Below are 17807 nucleotides of genomic sequence, written 5' to 3' on the forward strand. Positions count from 1 at the left end.
CGAGTCCTCCCTCGGGCATGGGTGTGTGTGTTGGCCCTTAGGATAATTTAGTGTGTAAGCTTAGGGACTGATAACCTTAGCAGTTAGTTCCCATAAGATTTCACACACATTTGAACATTTTATTCTAAAATAATAACACATTGATGATGACACACGTGTTTGGGCAAGAAAACTTAGGTTAGAGTAACCCAAAAATTTTGAATTATTTCAGTATTTCTGGATTGTTTCAACGGTTTTTATGTTTTTTTTTTGTTTAGTACTTTATCACTTTCTCTTTTTCATACTTTCCTTTCCATTACACCAGCTGATCAAAAGTAAACGGACATTCCTATGCGATGCGAAATTTATGACTAGATATCGTCAGAGGAGGACTCGCCAGAGTGAAACGACGTTGTGAATACTGCGTTGTTAGGAGTAACAGAGGAATGGTTCCGCCAGAAGAGGTCAGTGACTTCAAAAATTGACTAGTTACTTAATGTCGCCCGAGTAACAAGTCCATCAGGGGCATTTCAGTCCTAAAGCAGTCAAAGTCGACTCTTGGAGATGTGGCTGTGAGTTGAAAATGGCCGCGCGAGATTAGCCGAGCGGTCTCAGGCGCTGCAGTCATGGACTGTGTGGCTGGTCCCGGCAGAGGTTCGTCCTCCCTCGGGCATGGGCGTGTGTGTTTGTCCTTAGGATAATTTAGGTTAAGTAGTGTGTAAGCTTAGGGACTGATGACCTTAGTAGTTAAGTCCCCTAAGATTTCACACACATTTGAAAATTTTTTGAACAGTTGAAAGTGCCAAGTAACAGCCACGACTAAGCAAGACCAGGCAGACGGCTGCACTGACGTAAACGGACTGTAGAGCGCTGTACAGCGTGGTTGTGGAAACGCATGAAATCACCAGGAGGACTCACTCGCGATTTTGTGCCATTAGGTGTAATGCCAACAGTGAAGTTTGCAGGAGGTGGTGTTACGGGTAGGTGATTTTCGTGATTAGGGTGTCGTCCCGTTACTACTCTTAAGAAAACGCCAAATACTGAAGATATGGGCACATCTGACAACGTTGTGTGCAGCCTACAGTAAACGGTATGGTTGGAGACGATGATTGTTTTTGGATCAACATGAAAATGCCCACCCGAGACATTGCTTTTATTTAATATGGTTATTTAATGTCGCCCGAGTAAGAAATCCGTAAGACATTTCAGCCCTCCTAAATCTGTCGAAGTAGACTGCTGGGGTTGTGGTTGCGGGTTGAAAAAGCGAAGCAACAACCACACTTACACCAAGACCTGGTAGACCTCATGCACTGGCGGACACAGAATATCATTTATTGCACAGGATAGTTGTAAAAATCGCATGAAATCAACGGAAGTGAAATATGGGGGAGGTGGTGTTACGGAAAGGTGGTTTTCGTGGTTAAAAAGTGACTCTGTTATTTCTCTTAAGAAAACGCCAACTGTGGAAAGATATGAGCACATCTCACAAGATTGTGTACTGTGTACAGCAAAAGAACAGATCGAAGACGATGATTGTTTGTATTAAGGACGTCAAACAGGCCGACTTGGAGCAGGAAAGGCACCACAGGACATTTTAATTTCCACTGTCTATAATTTTACAAACAAATTCATAAAACTTTAACAGCATGACCAGGAAGGATTCAGAATTTATACTCATAGCAGTGGAAGCTCAAAAACGTAACAAAACACATTTTTTTAAATGTGAAATTTCATCATTTTTTCACTTACTACTGGCTGCATTTGTTGCTATAGGTACACTTTTCTTCCTAAGTAAGAGAGATTCTTCGATGACTTTTGTACAGCATATAAACTATGGTTAGAGGTGTATGAAACGCTAGAAGTTATTTAATTTATGAAAAAATGTATGAACTGTTACATTTTAAACTTCATGTTTAGAAAAAACTCAAGTTTTATAGTTCATTATCTCAATTTTTTCCACAGTTTTTTAATAGATTTGGAAAATTCTAGAGTTTCATACACCTGCAACTACGGTTTGTATGCTATGACAAATTCATCGAAGAATCTCTCTTATTTAGGAAGAAAAGTACCTACAGCAACAAATGCAGCCAGTAATAAGTGAAAAAATGATGAAATTTCACATATAGAAAAAGGTATTTTGCTACGTTTTTGAACTTCTACTGCGATGAGTGTGAGTCATCTATCCTTCCTGGTCATGGTGACAAAGTTTTATGAATTTATTTGTAAAAGTATAGACAGCAGAAATTAAAATGTCCTGTGGTGACTCTCCTGCTCCAAGTCGGCCGTTTGACGTCCTACCCCCCTTAACATGACAGTGCACACTGAACCCAATGGAACCACATTGAGATGAGTTACAAGTGTACTTAGCACCAGTCTCCAGCGTCCAACATGACTACATTGTCAGGTATCAGCTTTTGAGGAGAAATGCACTGTCACTCCTTCACAGACGTTCAGGTAGCTGGTAAAGTGTCTCCAGCAGAGTTCAAGCAGTGTTAATGGCAGAGGGCGCACACACTTCATATTAACGTCCACTAATAGGTGTCCACATACTTTTGATCATGTAGCGTACTTCATCACTTACAGCTTGTTCTGTTTGTCCCTAACTCTGTAGTAACCAGGGTTCCCATTCCACCTACGTCTACTGTAAAATGCAGTGTTACAAAGTGCAATAACAGTGTTTATAATAGCTCTATATTCAGTGTTGGTATTCATGTACAACACAGCTGCATTCATCTGCTGTGGACAGTGCGTAAGTGTTTTAACTATAGGGAAACTAAAATGGAGAAGCTGTTGGGATGTATGTACATGTGTCAGTGTGCTGCGTTGCGACGTGCGAGAAATTGTCTGCGAAGCAGTTCAGCGGTTGGACGTGTGTGGCTCTATTAGTTGCTCGTGACAGCCAGTCGCAGCCCAGGAGACCTGGAAGCTGAGGGAAGCGAGCGGGCAGCACACGGAGTCCTCTGCTGGCGTTGCCCGTGCTGTGTCGTGCGGTGAGGTCGGCGCCAGCGGCTTGCGTTGCTCTGCAGTCGGCACACAGGCGCTTGCAACTGGCAGCTAGCAGCGAACTGAAGCGTCAGCGCAATAGCTTAGCTTAGCGTAGCATAGCATAGCGTAGCGTGACTTAGCGTAGCGTGGCGAGGCGGGGGGGTGCTCGCGTCTGAACCTGTCTTACTCGTGAAGTCGTCCTCTTCCTCAGCCTCCGCCTCACGGGCCAACTCTTCGGGCGTCTTCTTCTTCCGCATTAGCGGATTCGGCTCTTCCTGAGGTATCTCTTGCACCTCTTCCTTCTTCTTTATGTTGTACTGTAACATCAAACAACATCACGCATTCAAAGACTGTACTAAGCAAGACAGCAGGGCAGAACAGTCACACATTATTCACACACTCTGAAATTTTGAAGGTGCAGGTGTAAAGTACACTACTGGCCATTAAAATTGCTACGCCAAAAAGAAATGCAGATGATAAACCGGTATTCATTGGACAAATATATTATACTAGAACTGACATGTGATTACACTTTCAAGCAATTTGGGTGCACAGATAATGAGAAATGAGTACCCAGAACAGCCACGTCTGGCCGTAATAACGGCCTTGATACACATGGGCATTGAGTCATATAGAGCTTGGATGGCGTGTACAGGTACGGCTGCCCATGCAGCTTCAACACGATACCACAGTTCATAAAGAGTAGTGACTGGCGTATTGTGGTGAGCCAGTTGCTAGGCCACCATTGACCAGACGATTTCTATTGGTGAGAGATCTGGAGAATGTGCTGGCCAGGGCAGAAGTGCCCGTACAGCACCTGCATCGCTGGCGCTCCTGTCTGTGATGCAGCGTTAAGGGTAAACGCACCCATGGTCTCCGGGTTGATAGTCCATGCTGCTGCAAACGTCGTCGAACTGTTCGTGCAGATGGTTGTTGTCTTGCAAACGTTCCCATATGTTGACTCAGGGATCGAGACGTGGCTGCACGATCCGTTACAGCCATGCGGATACAATGTCTGTCATCTCGACTGCTAGTGATACGAGGCCGTTGGGATCCAGCACGTCGTTCCGTATTACCCTCCTGAACCCACCGATTCCATATTCTGCTAACAGTCATTGGATCTCGACCAACGCGAGCAGCAATGTCACGATACGATAAACCGCAATCGCGGTAGGGTACACTCCGACCTTTATCAAAGTCGGAAACGTGATGGTACGCATTTCTCCTCCTTACACTGGGAATCACAACAACGTTTTACCAGGCAATGCCGGTCAACTGCTGTTTGTGTATGAGAAATCGGTTGGAAACTTTCCTCATGTCAGCAAGTTGTAGGTGTCGCCACCGGCGCCAACCTTGTGTGGATGCTCTGAAAAGCTAATCATTTGCATATCACAGCAACTTCTTCCATGTCGGTTAAATTTCGCGTCTGTAGCACGTCATCTTCGTGGTGTAGCAGTTTTAATGTCTAGTAGTTTAGTTATGGTATTAGAAGGACATGAAAGGGAAACAGTGGTTGAGAAGGAAATGGGACTGGTTGCAACCTATCCCCAATGTCCTTCGTTCTGCACATTCAGTAGTGAAATAAGCAGATTTAGGTCATTTTGTAGATGACACTAGTATTGTAATCAATCCAAGCATAAATACAGATACACAAAAAATGTTAAACAATGTTCTTAAAAGTATCATTGAATGGTTTTCTGCGAAAGGTCTCACCTCCAATATTAAAAAAGACACAATATATTCAGTTCTGCACATCTAGGAGTACTAAATCAGTGATAAGTGTAATACATCGCGGAAAATAATAACTTTAAATTCTTAGGTGTCCATATTGACTAGAATTTAAACTGAAAAAAGAAACACGTTTAGGAACTCCAAAAAGAACTTAGTTGAACCACATTTCCACTTAGAATCCCTGACAATCCTGGAGAGTGACAAATCATTAAGTTGACATATTTTGCGTATTTCCATTCAGAAATGTCATATCGAATGTTCTGGGGTAACTCCTCTTCAAGAAAGAAAGTGTTTATCTTTCATAAATGTGCTGAATGACTAATATGTGGTGCTTACCCACGATCATCTTGTGGACATCTCTTTAAGGAGTGGGACATTCTGACTACTGTTTCACGGTATAGTCGTATTTATTCCCTCATGAAGTTTGTTGTCTACTTAGAGAGCAAACTTCATATATATATATATATATATATATATATATATATATATATATATATATAATTATCGAAAGAAAAAGTGACATTCCACACGCTAAGGATGTGTTTAGCACAAAAAGGGGTGCACAATGCTACAACAAAAATTTTTGATCGTTTACTTCGTGAAATAAAATGTCTGACAGTAGAGTAAAATTTGAAAAGAAACTGAACAGGTTTCTTGTCGACGACTTCTTTTATTCCGTGGAAAATTTCTATTGTAATGTATACAACGTGATGGATAAAATTACTAACTCACATCTGTACATTAGAAAAAACCCTCTAAACGTTCAGGGTGTAGCCAAGTTCACGAATTGATTTGCGATGTGAATGTCAAATGACTTGTTCCAAATCATTACGATTTATCGTACAAAGTGATCCGTTTAACATGAATCTAACTAACTGACTAACTCAGCATGCATTAAAGGCACAAATGAGAAAATTGGAAAGGGAATTCAAATTCAGAGAAAAAAATTAATAACATTAGGATTGTTAATGAAACTGCAATTCTGACAGAGACGGCAGAAGTCTTGGAAGATCAGCTGAACGAACTGTATAGTGTCTTCACAAGAGATTATAAAATGAATATCAACAAATGTAAAATAAGGATAACGGAGTGTAGACAAATTAAATCAGGTGATTCTGAGGGAATTAGATAACGAAATAAGACACTAAAAGTAGCAGGTAAGTTTTGCTATTTGGATAGCAAAATAACTGACGATAGAAGAAGTTAAGGTATAAAATGCAGACAGGCAATAGCAAAGAAACTGTTTCGAGGAGAAATTTGCTAACATCTAATATAAATTTAAGTGTTAGGAAGTATTTCATGAAGTCAGTTCTCTGGAGAGTAGCCATCTATGCAAGTGAAACATGGAAGATAAACAGTCCTGACAAAAGAGAATAGAAGCTTCTGACATGTGACGCTACAGAAGGATGATGGGGGTTTGATGGGGGCTCAGATAACTAATGAAGAGATACTGGTACAGTTTGGGTGATGGTGGGAAGGGAACTGTATGAATGTGAGTGTTTGAATGTGTGTGTATGTGTGTGTGTGGGGGGGGGCGCCCCCGTGTGTGTGTGTGTGTGCGCGCGCGCGCGTGTGTGTGTGTGTGTGTGTGTGTGTGTGTGTGTGTGTGTGTGTGTGTGCAGAGAAGAGTTTTACAGGGAAACCTAAACCTGACTGCAGTACGCAAGTTCAAATACTAGCTTCGACTAGTTTTCGAACTGAATACCACAACGACAGAAGCTTGTTTACACGTAATTTCTAAATCATTAAGGTAAAAATTACTATGTCAACAGAGGATCCTACACGCAGTGTTCCAGATCACTGGGGTCAAAATAATTCAATCGGCAAGGATCTTAGAGTAAGGAATTTGAGATACGGAACCAATAGGCGGTCCGAGGTATTACTAAATGCCATATATTTCATAACAGACAACTGTCTGCTACAATGACGTAGATGGCGGTACCTTTATAACAAAATAGACCAATCTGTAATGTGCCTACAATGGAGTTTACCTCTGTTTATAATTCAACACTGACTGTTGAAGACGGGACGTTACATATCATAGGGCCTTGTAGATATATATTTATTTTACAGTGTGTAATAGAGAAGGATATTGTGTCCAGAAAGCTTTATGACAGTGGAGATAAAAGTATCACAACAGGCATCATTCTAATTGGAAAATATTTTACGTTCTCGAGGGCAACTAGCGAGGAGTAATGAAACCAACATGTTCTAACAAAGGGCCAAATAATTTTGAATTCAGAGTTCTGTCGTGTTGATTATTGAGGGCATAGAAATAGCCATCCCTGACTCTGAAAAGCAGCTTAAAGTGTTGAAAACGAATAATTTGTCAGGTCGAGATGGAAAATCATTTCGGTTTTACAGAGAGTACTCTTCCCCATTGACCCCATACTTGGCTTGCATTTGCACGAATCCCTCGCACAGCGATGAATCAGAAGCGTCCGGAAAAACGGGCATGTGACTTCCGAAAATATACTCCTGGAAATGGAAAAAAGAACACATTGACACCGGTGTGTCAGACCCACCATACTTGCTCCGGACACTGCGAGAGGGCTGTACAAGCAATGATCACACGCACGGCACAGCGGACACACCAGGAACCACGGTGTTGGCCGTCGAATGGCGCTAGCTGCGCAGCATTTGTGCACCGCCGCCGTCAGTGTCAGCCAGTTTGCCGTGGCATACGGAGCTCCATCGCAGTCTTTAACGCTGGTAGCATGCCGCGACAGCGTGGACGTGAACCGTATGTGCAGTTGACGGACTTTGAGCGAGGGCGTATAGTGGGCATGCGGGAGGCCGGGTGGACGTACCGCCGAATTGCTCAACACGTGGGGCGTGAGGTCTCCACAGTACATCGATGTTGTCGCCAGTGGTCGGCGGAAGGTGCACGTGCCCGTCGACCTGGGACCGGACCGCAGCGACGCACGGATGCACGCCAAGACCGTAGGATCCTACGCAGTGCCGTAGGGGACCGCACCGCCACTTCCCAGCAAATTAGGGACACTGTTGCTCCTGGGGTATCGGCGAGGACCATTCGCAACCGTCTCCATGAAGCTGGGCTACGGTCCCGCACACCGTTAGGCCGTCTTCCGCTCACGCCCCAACATCGTGCAGCCCGCCTCCAGTGGTGTCGCGACAGGCGTGAATGGAGGGACGAATGGAGACGTGTCGTCTTCAGCGATGAGAGTCGCTTCTGCCTTGGTGCCAATGATGGTCGTATGCGTGTTTGGCGCCGTGCAGGTGAGCGCCACAATCAGGACTGCATACGACCGAGGCCCACAGGGCCAACACCCGGCATCATGGTGTGGGGAGCGATCTCCTACACTGGGCGTACACCACTGGTGATCGTCGAGGGGACACTGAATAGTGCACTGTACATCCAAACCGTCGTCGAACCCATCGTTCTACCATTCCTAGACCGGCATGGGAACTTGCTGTTCCAACAGGACAATGCACGTCCGCATGTATCCCGTGCCACCCAACGTGCTCTAGAAGGTGTAAGTCAACTACCCTGGCCAGCAAGATCTCCGGATCTGTCCCCCATTGAGCATGTTTGGGACTGGATGAAGCGTCGTCTCACGCGGTCTGCACGTCCAGCACGAACGCTGGTCCAACTGAGGCGCCAGGTGGAAATGGCATGGCAAGCCGTTCCACAGGACTACATCCAGCATCTCTACGATCGTCTCCATGGGAGAATAGCAGCCTGCATTGCTGCGAAAGGTGGATATACACTGTACTAGTGCCGACATTGTGCATGCTCTGTTGCCTGTGTCTATGTGCCTGTGGTTCTGTCAGTGTGATCATGTGATGTATCTGACCCCAGGAATGTGTCAATAAAGTTTCCCCTTTCTGGGACAATGAATTCACGGTGTTCTTATTTCAATTTCCAGGAGTGTAAGAAGGGAAAAAGACGAACCTGTAAAATTAGACTAATATACTTAACGTAGATTCTGAGAGAAAAGCTTCTATTCAAAATCAACAGGGATTTGTGAAGCGTTCCCGTGCGAAAGACAGCTTATCGTTTTTTCACACAATTTAAAAAAAAAAAAAAATGGTTGAAATGGCTCTGAGCACTGTGGGACTTAACTTCTGAGGTCATCAGTCCCCTAGAACTTAGAACTACTTAAACCTAACTAACCTAAGGACATCACACACATCCATGCCCGAGGCAGGATTCGAACCTGCGACCGGAGTGGTCACGCGGTTCCAAAACGACGCGCTTAGAACCGCACGGCCACACCGGCCGGCTTCACACAATTTCCTGCGAACCATGGATGACAGACAACAGGCAAATTTCCGGAAAGCATTTGAGACATTGAGGCACGACAGATCTTTAAACAAAGACCGAGCATAAGGAATATATTCTCATATACGTATGTGAGTGGCTTGAAGAACTTTTAAGTAATAGGATCCAACACGTTGTCCTGGTGACTGTTCATCCTAGACAAAAGTATCGCCAGTAGTGCCCGAGGGAAGCGTGGCAGGGCCAGCCTTTTGCTCTATGAGTGAATGATCTTGAAGGTTGCCTCTTCGTTTGCACATTCATTTTCTGCCCGAAATATTTTTGATTTTTTTAAATCTCGAGTTTATGTTTGGAATGCTTTGCATGTTCGTGATGTGATCAGATTCGATTAGTCGAAACAAGTTCTTTGAGCGACTTCATTGCATCTCCACCCAAGCATTTTGTATCTCTGAAGTTCCGCTGGGCTATCAGTCAATGGGAAAAATTCGCAAATTTCGAAACACGAAACTATATGGTTTAGAATGAGTTTCTACTGTTCTGTGTCTGGATTCTGTGTGTAGTGTCTGTTTCTGGTGTTGTCTGGTGTTGAATTCAAGGCTGTCTGGCCTGTGCTGCTTCTTACTTTGTCTGGTGTCGATGCGAGCTTGTTCAGAATTATTGCAATGATGAAGTTAATGGATGAGATCTTTTCAGTTACTTGACGTGGTATCTAACAGGCTATTATTAAGTTATTTCAATCGTGGATTCCAAATATCTGCACAATTATCTTGAGAGTACACCACGCGGTGAAGTTTCATAGCTCGCTCACTTTCGTGAAATGGAAGCTGATGTAGGGTCAAATTATATCTTTTCAATCCGTCGTATGGTAGATTCGAACTTATCATCCTCTCCTTCATTATTAATAATTTACTGTCTTACTAGAAGCCGTGTAATGAAAATAATGTGGTTTCCTTACTCTGTTCGAGAAACTTATTTGCATTAACTACGCTGAGAACTCATTGGAGTTTGTTAATGTCTGCACCGTTTTGAGAACTATATATATATATATATATATATATATATATATATATATATATATATATATACAACGGAACAAAGCAATTCAGTGATTGTATATATATGACTGACTTGCTTTGTTCCGTTACAATAATTTCATTTATTATCTTATGTAACGTAGTTTTATGTTGTCTTGCCGCAATCTTGCTCACACTTGTTGCTGCAGGCCTCGGTACATCTATATTCATATGTAACACGAACAGTTACATGAGTTAATCATATGCTAACATTGCAGATCATTATCAATATGAATTCTGTTCTTTACGTGGATTACGATTACAGGTCCTGAAAGGAAGTCGCTGGATGCTGTTCTGGAAGACATGTTTTCCAGCACAATACACAATGTTACGGTGTATTAATGATGTGTTCTGTGAGATAAATGATAGCGATGTACTTTCTACTTGCTTTAGTATGTGGAGCTGTCGTTCTCAAATTATTCTCTGATCTACGTGTTTGAATAAGTTTTCTGTTGAAGTCTGAATTCAGTGATTGCAGATACGAGGAATCATCTTCATTGTACGGATTTTTGGCTATAAGCTGAAAGCAAACACGCAATATAATTTTCGATAGCTTCTTGATGAATGATTACTGTTGTTTAAATACGTAGCTACGCAAAATGCATTTTCATAAAAATATGGCATTTCAATAATTATGGAATACAAAAAATAGCGATCAAAACTGAAATGCCATATTTTTATTTAAAGATCGATCGCGGAAATCCCATTAAGACAATCATGTCTAGTTTTGATAAATGCATTTTCGTTGCACCTACATTAAGCACATGTGCCTGTGACTTCTACGTTATACATCTGTAGCCAGATCTCGTCTCTGATCTATTTTCTGGGAAATGAATCTATATTACTGTAGAGCTTAATAATTTAGGACTTTACTTAACTGCTAATTGTTGTAATTCATTTTTATCACAGAACACGGCTGACAGGATAAGCGGCAATCTGGCACTGTTTGCTGATGATGTTGCAATATACGGGAAAGGTGTGATAAATGGGCCGGCCGATGTGGCCGAGCGTTTCTAGGCGCTACAGTCTGGATCCGCGCGACCGCTACGGTCGCAGGTTCGAATCCTGCCTCGGGCATGGATGTGGGTGATGTCCTTAGGTTAGTTAGGTTTAAGTAGTTCTAAGTTCTAGGGGACTGATGACCTCAGATGTTAAGTCCCATAGTGCTCAGAGCCATTTGAACCATTTGTGATAAATGGAAGCCTTCTCTAAATTTGGAAAATATATGAGATAGCGAATGTAATGATAGAATACAGTGTTAACGGTGTGCTGCTTGAAACTACCACGTCGATTAAGTATTTGGCCGTAACGTTGCAAAGTGACATGAGATGGAACGACCACGTAACGTCGGTTGTAGGGAAGGCGAATGGTCGTTTTGAGAGAATTCTAGGGAAGTATAGGTCATCTATAAAGGAGACCGCGCACAGAACACTTATGCGACCCATTCTCGAGTACTGTTCGAGTGTTTGAGATATCCACGAGGTAGGATTAGGAAGACATCGAAGCTATTTAGATGCGTGCTGCTTGATTTGTTACCAATAGGTTCGACGAACACTCGATATTGTATTGTACTTTATGTTAATCGGGGACCTAGAAACGACAGAGAGGCTCCGTCCCTGCCTCAGCCGCAGTGGTCCACAACCCCACGACGACTACCGCAGTCCACTTCACCCCTCCGCCCTCCCAAACCGAACCCAGGGTTATTGTGCGGTTCGGCTCCCGGTGGATCCCCCAGGGAACGTCTCACACCAGACGAGTGTAGCCCCTATGTTTGCGTGGTAGAGTAATGGTGGTGTACGCGTACGCGGAGAACTTGTTTGCGCAGCAATCGCCGACGTAGCGTAACTGAGGCGGAATAAGGGGAACCAGCCCGCATTCGCCGAGGCAAATGGAAAACCGCCTAAAAACCAGCCACAGACTGACCGGTTCACCGGACCTCGACACAAATCCGCCGGGCGGATTGGTACCGGGGACCGGGCGCTCCTTCCCGCCCGGAAAGCCGTGCGTTAGACCGCACGGCCAACCGGGCGAGCACAACACTCGATATACTCATATAGCGTAAAGCGCTCGTGTCGTAGCGTGTGGTACACGGAGCTGAGCTAAGGTCAGGATGGAATTTGCGCAGCATGAATGTGGTTTTTAGGTGGTTTCCACACTTGTTTAGACAAATGCTGGGCTGGTGCCCAAATTTCGCCTCGGAGAGGACGACACACAAACTGTTAAAATAAGATAATACACAAAAGAAAATAGTTTATGGAGGTGCTGTTGTACAGCTTTAATGATTGTTGAGAACTGCACTATCAAATAAAACAGCCGTAACGGCATATTTTGTTAGAGACGATTGATGTCGATCTAGGATCAGACCATCATCGGGTCCAAAAACCATCTCAGCGATGCATTTGTGTAACTGGAATAACAGTTCCCAGATGTACTTATATATACGTAATATTGTGTCCATTGAATGATAAAGGTTATTCCAGTTACGGAAATGTATAGATGAGATGGTTTTTTGACCGAAATCGATCATCTCTGATCATATATAACATTACAGCTGCATAATGTACAACGCAGTTCTTAAAACACACCAAAAAGTTTAACGATTCCTATACATGTGGCGTACAGGACTTCCCTGCCTTATGTTGCCTGACGACAGCGTCGTCAGGACTGGCATCCGGAAACAGAGCTAAGAATGCTGTCGGACGGAATCATTATGTTCCACGATAACGTCCGCCCCCCTCACGACGATGACGGTTGGGCTTCAGCTAATTGGTTGGAAAGCACTACAAAATCCTACGTACTGCCCGGATCTATCAAAAAAATGGTGCAGATGGCTCTGAGCACTATGAGACTTAACGTCTCAGGTCATCAGTCCCCTAGAACTTAGAACTACTTAAACCTAACTAACCTAAGGACAGCACACACATCCATGCCCGAGGCAGGATTCGAACCTGCGACCGTAGTGATCGTGCGGTTCCAGACTGAAGCGCCTAGAACCGCTCGACCACTTAGGCCGGTCCGGATCTATCACCGTGTGTCTATCATATCTTTGGCCACCTGAAAAAAGACATACGTGGACGTCCGTTTCAGTCGGACGAAGAAGTGCAAGAGTGGGTGCGATTGTGGATACGCCAACGGCCAACCGCGATCAACGGAATGGGAATTGACTGTCTGTGTGTGAAATCTTATGGGACTTAACTGCTAAGGTCATCAGTCCCTAAGCTTACACACTACTTAACCTAAATTATCCCAAGGACAAACACACACCCATGCCCGAGAGAGGACTCGAACCTCCGCCGGGACCAGCCGCACAGTCCATGACTGCAGCACCCAGACCGCTCGGCTAATCCCGCGCGGCAGAGCGCCTGGTCCCCGACACGAATCCGACCACTTTCTGTTGGATGGGTTCGTCAATAAGCAAAATTGGCGCATTTGGGGGACTTGGAATCTGCATTTCGCGATCGATAAGTCTCTTCACCCTCAACAGGTGGCGCCGGCCGAAGTGGCCGTGCGGTTAAAGGCGCTGCAGTCTGGAACCGCAAGACCGCTACGGTCGCACGTTCGAATCCTGCCTCGGGCATGGATGTTTGTGATGTCCTTAGGTTAGTTAGGTTTAACTAGTTCTAAGTTCTAGGGGACTAATGGCCTCAGCAGTTGAGTCACATAGTGCTCAGAGCCATTTGAACCTCAACAGGTGACTGTGTGGTGTGCAATGACCCGTCACGAAATACTCGGTGCGATATTCCTTGATGGCACGGTGACTACCGAACGGTACCTGATGGTTCAGGAAGGTTATTTCCTCCCCATTATCCAGAGTGACCCTGATTCCGAAAAGATGTGGTTCATGCAAGACGGAATTCAACCCGATGAAAGCAGAAGAGTGCTTGATGTGCTCGAGGAGCACTTTCTCCGCATCTGAAAACATGCGACTTCTTTTTGTGGAGCTATATTAAAGACAAGGTGTACAGCAATAACCTAAAAACCATTGCTGAGCTGAAGACAATCGTTCAAGAGGTCACCGACTGCATAGATGTACCGACACTTCAGCGGGTCATGCAGAATTTCGCTGTTCGTCTGAGCCTCATCATCGCCAATGATGGCAGGCGTATCGAGTAGGTCATAACCTAAATCCTAATATCTGTAGTGGCGCCTACACGTGGAATAAAGTGTGTGCATGCTGTTTTTTCATATAGTTTAATAATTGTAACGCTGTATAACTGCGGAGGAGACTGACACACGTAGAGAATTGAGCAGTAGTAAAGTCAGCTTTGAAAAGCACGCCGCAGCGCGTAGCGTGAAGTAGTCGCCCTCCGTTTTCTGGCGGTGGTGCCGTTGTCGCAATTGAAAGCTTCGGTGTCTCCCTCTAGTGGGAAAGGGGAGAAGTGAGCTGTTCGCGTAGGTTTAAGAAGTGGCTGTATGGGCTCTCGTGGAGAGTTGGCAGTCGGGGCATCAAGAAGCGACTTCTCTGCTGGTGCTAGAGGGACAGCACTCAGACCGCGGTATCAGCGCAAGCGACGCGAGCAGCGGCTGCGTGGTATGGGGCGTTAACTGCTCGTCGCGAAAGGAATCTTCCTGAGCGTGGGTCCACAAGGGGCCTAATCTGCAGCTCGGCCGTATGCTGTCGACCGGCGAGGAGGTTCTGAAAATCGGCGCTGCTTCCTGCGTCCGTTGAAACGGCTGGCAGCGGGCGGCTCGGCAGAGCATTTGGAGGTGCTGCGTTGGTTCAGTCCTCGGAGTCGTAACGCATCAGAAGCTGAGTATTGATTGTTAACAGATTTTATGAAGTTTAATTGAATTCAATTTACTGATTGTTGTTAATTATACCAGCCGTAGTTCCCTCCATTCATTCTCGTCTGCTGACCCGCGGGAAGGTGGTAATATTAGAAAGGGTGGTCCGTTTGTCTCCTTTTGAGGACGAAAGGGGGGGGGGGAGTCAGAGTAAATCTGTGGTTCGGATTGCTTCTTTCCCCTCCCAGCTTACCTACGGGTTTATTCGACTGTTAGCCCCTGCCATGCCTGTGAAAGTCTAAGGCACCAATTTCTGTCCTGTTTAAAACGCAAGGCACTAAGACCTGATCCATTCTCTCGCCTGCCATAACTAGTACTACTAGACTCACGTGTAAAAGGTACTCTAAGAAAGAAGAAAAATTCCTTTTGCCTCGTGGCAAGAACTAGTCAATTGCATAACGAATACCTGCTTATCTGCAAGCTGTAACTTACGTAAATTTGTGGTTATGTATATTTGGCTATAATCAAGGAAGGTTAATGTACGCCGTAGTGGATTTTTTATATTGTTCTAGTCAGCAAAAAGTGTTATGTGTTTTTCCAATTCAATACCGTTTAAAGCTTTTACTCAACGTTCTTATGTGTTTTATACAGGCAGTTGGTTATCAGTGTGTTTTCTTGCCATGCAAAATTTTGCCATTTCATTACGGGTAGAAATTGTTGCCTTGAAAGGAGAATGTTGTAAAAGTTCGCAAGTACAACCTGGCGAGCGTGTGTGTTTGCCGTAAGTTAACTGGCATAAATTTGTAAACTTTGTTTTTTTACATACTTTGGAAATGTTAATGTTATTAACTGTAAATGTCCCCCCGTGTGCATGACTCATGCGTTTTGGTTTTTCTATTTTGAGAACTTTTTTAAACACGATTGTCTTTATATGTTGCTGACAAGATAGATCCTGCGCCATTTAATGACTGGAGTGAAATTCACCTGTAAATTAGCTGAGGTTGAAATATTATACAGCGCCGTGTTGTATATGTTAAATTGCTTGCCTGTATTTGCCTTTTACTGGCGTGAATTTTTTTATAATAATTTAATAATTTAAAAGTCATTTCCTATCGTAAATTGTGACTTATTTGTTAAATGATTGTAGTTTTTTTAAATATCGTAAAGTCTTGCACCAAATTTGAATAAAGAGTGTTGCTGAAAATTGTGTGTAATTTCACCAGTTATTCCTTGGCACCTACTTCCACTCTACATTTTGTGTACTGATTGAGCTTAATAACCTTTGGTGAACTCGTAGTAATTTTACGGTTCAAGAATGATTTTTCCTTCGCTCCACGTGCGAAGAGAATAGGATATAAAGTAGCTAATATTAGCAACGAGCACCTTCTGCCTTGCACTGCACAGTTGCAGGTTGATACGCAGATGCAAGAGACTGTTTGAGGTCTTGCTCGAGAACAATGCAGGGATAGAAATGCGGGGAGAGACTTAACGGAGCAAAGCAGGCAGGCGGCGAGTTGCTGAGCTGTGTACGAACACACACGCACCCAGAGAGAGAGAGAGAGAGAGAGAGAGAGAGAGAGAGAGAGCACGGCCGCTTTGAGCCCCGGCGGCAGGACCTCGGCTGACGTCACGCACCGGGGCGCTGTCCGCGCGGCTGACCAAAGGGCTGGGAGCCGCTGTGTGGCGTTGTAGGCCGGCCGCCTTGCCCACGCGAAACGCGCTGACGTTCCACGGGCAAACGCGTTCCGACGCCGCACAGTGCAAAGGAGAGTTTTCGGTTATGCAAATGCACAGTGCCGTGACATGAGACTCAAAAATGACTATACACCACTTTTTTCAAGTCGGCGCTTGGACATACTTTGCAGCACTCGTACGACGTGTGACGAACGACGTGTAGCCTTTTTCAGGACATTACCGACAATCTTTGAGAGACGATGGGACACACGCAGAGGATCATTTTCTGTTGAGAAATATACGGCATGTTTCAAAGTCGTTGCATCAAAGCTCAGAGGTGATAGATCACGACATAGGGAACAACTTAGAGACAAAATGTTTCCTAACACTTGCCGGCAGCCATAAGGGTTCTTTAGTATTGGTGACAGGGCATAGGCGCTCTTCAGCGTGCGTAAACCCTTGTTTCTTGTAAATAATCGAGTCCTCTTCTCTGTGTGAGAGGTGGTACGCCCAGTGTAATTAAAGTTCCTCGTTTGCTTCTAAAATACACTAATGACCATTAAAATTGCTACACCAAGAAGAAATGCAGATGATAAACGGGTATTCATTGCACAAACAATCATACTAGAACTGACATGTGATTACGTTTTCACGCAATTTGGGTCCGTAGATCCTGCGAAATCAGTGCCCAGAACAACCACCTCTGGCCATAATAACGGCCTTCATACGCCTGGGCATTCAGTCAAACAGAGCTTGGATGGGATATACAGGTACAGCTGCCCACGCAGCTTCAACACGATGCCACAGTTCATCAAGAGTAGTGACTGGCGCATTGTGACGAGCCAGTTGCTCGGCCACCATTGACCACACGTTTTTAATTGGTGAGAGATCTGGAGAATGTGCTGGCCAGTGCAGCAGTTGAACATTTTCTGTGTCCAGAAAGGCCCTTACAGGACCTGCAACACGCGGTCGTGCATTATCCTGCTGAAATGTAGGATTTCGCAGGGATCGAATGAAGGGTAGAGCCACGGGTTGTAACACAGTTCAAAGTGCCGTCAATGCGAATAAGAGGTTCTAACAATCCTACCACAACAAAGGTCAAAATTTTAATAACGATTGTGGTGTTGCTCACGCTGCTAAATCCTGCATTTTCGGGCAACAACAGCCATATTATGTGGCAGGTGTCATTAGAGCACAGTTAATAGTCATTTCATGTAATAATGAAAAAACTAGGCACTCATCTTTTTGTGTTTCCCACGCTGGTGTCGTATTATCATGGCTCAGTCGTTGAAAATCTAGGTGATTATGATTCCTAGCTCGGATGCAAAGAGGCCTAGGTTTTATTCTGATATATTCAAAAGTTTTGTAGATGCGCTTCACAAACCATTCTTGAAGAT

The 17807-nt window shown here is 44.4% G+C and overlaps 1 protein-coding gene across 5 annotated transcripts in view; it reads right to left on the bottom strand.

The window, feature by feature from the left end:
- LOC124788337 (complexin) overlaps positions 1–17807 on the bottom strand; it is a 723750-nt gene that overhangs the window by 20242 nt on the left and 685701 nt on the right. For 4 of the 5 annotated variants that reach the window (XM_047255595.1, XM_047255594.1, XM_047255591.1 and 1 more), the window contains exon 3: positions 3143–3281. In XM_047255595.1, coding sequence (XP_047111551.1) covers positions 3143–3281 — 139 coding nt within the window. The remainder of the gene's footprint in view (positions 1–3142; positions 3282–17807) is intronic. The other variant, XM_047255593.1, reaches the window with a different exon arrangement.

Source organism: Schistocerca piceifrons, chromosome 3, assembly GCF_021461385.2.
Source record: "Schistocerca piceifrons isolate TAMUIC-IGC-003096 chromosome 3, iqSchPice1.1, whole genome shotgun sequence".
Taxonomy (NCBI): Eukaryota; Metazoa; Arthropoda; class Insecta; order Orthoptera; family Acrididae; genus Schistocerca; species Schistocerca piceifrons.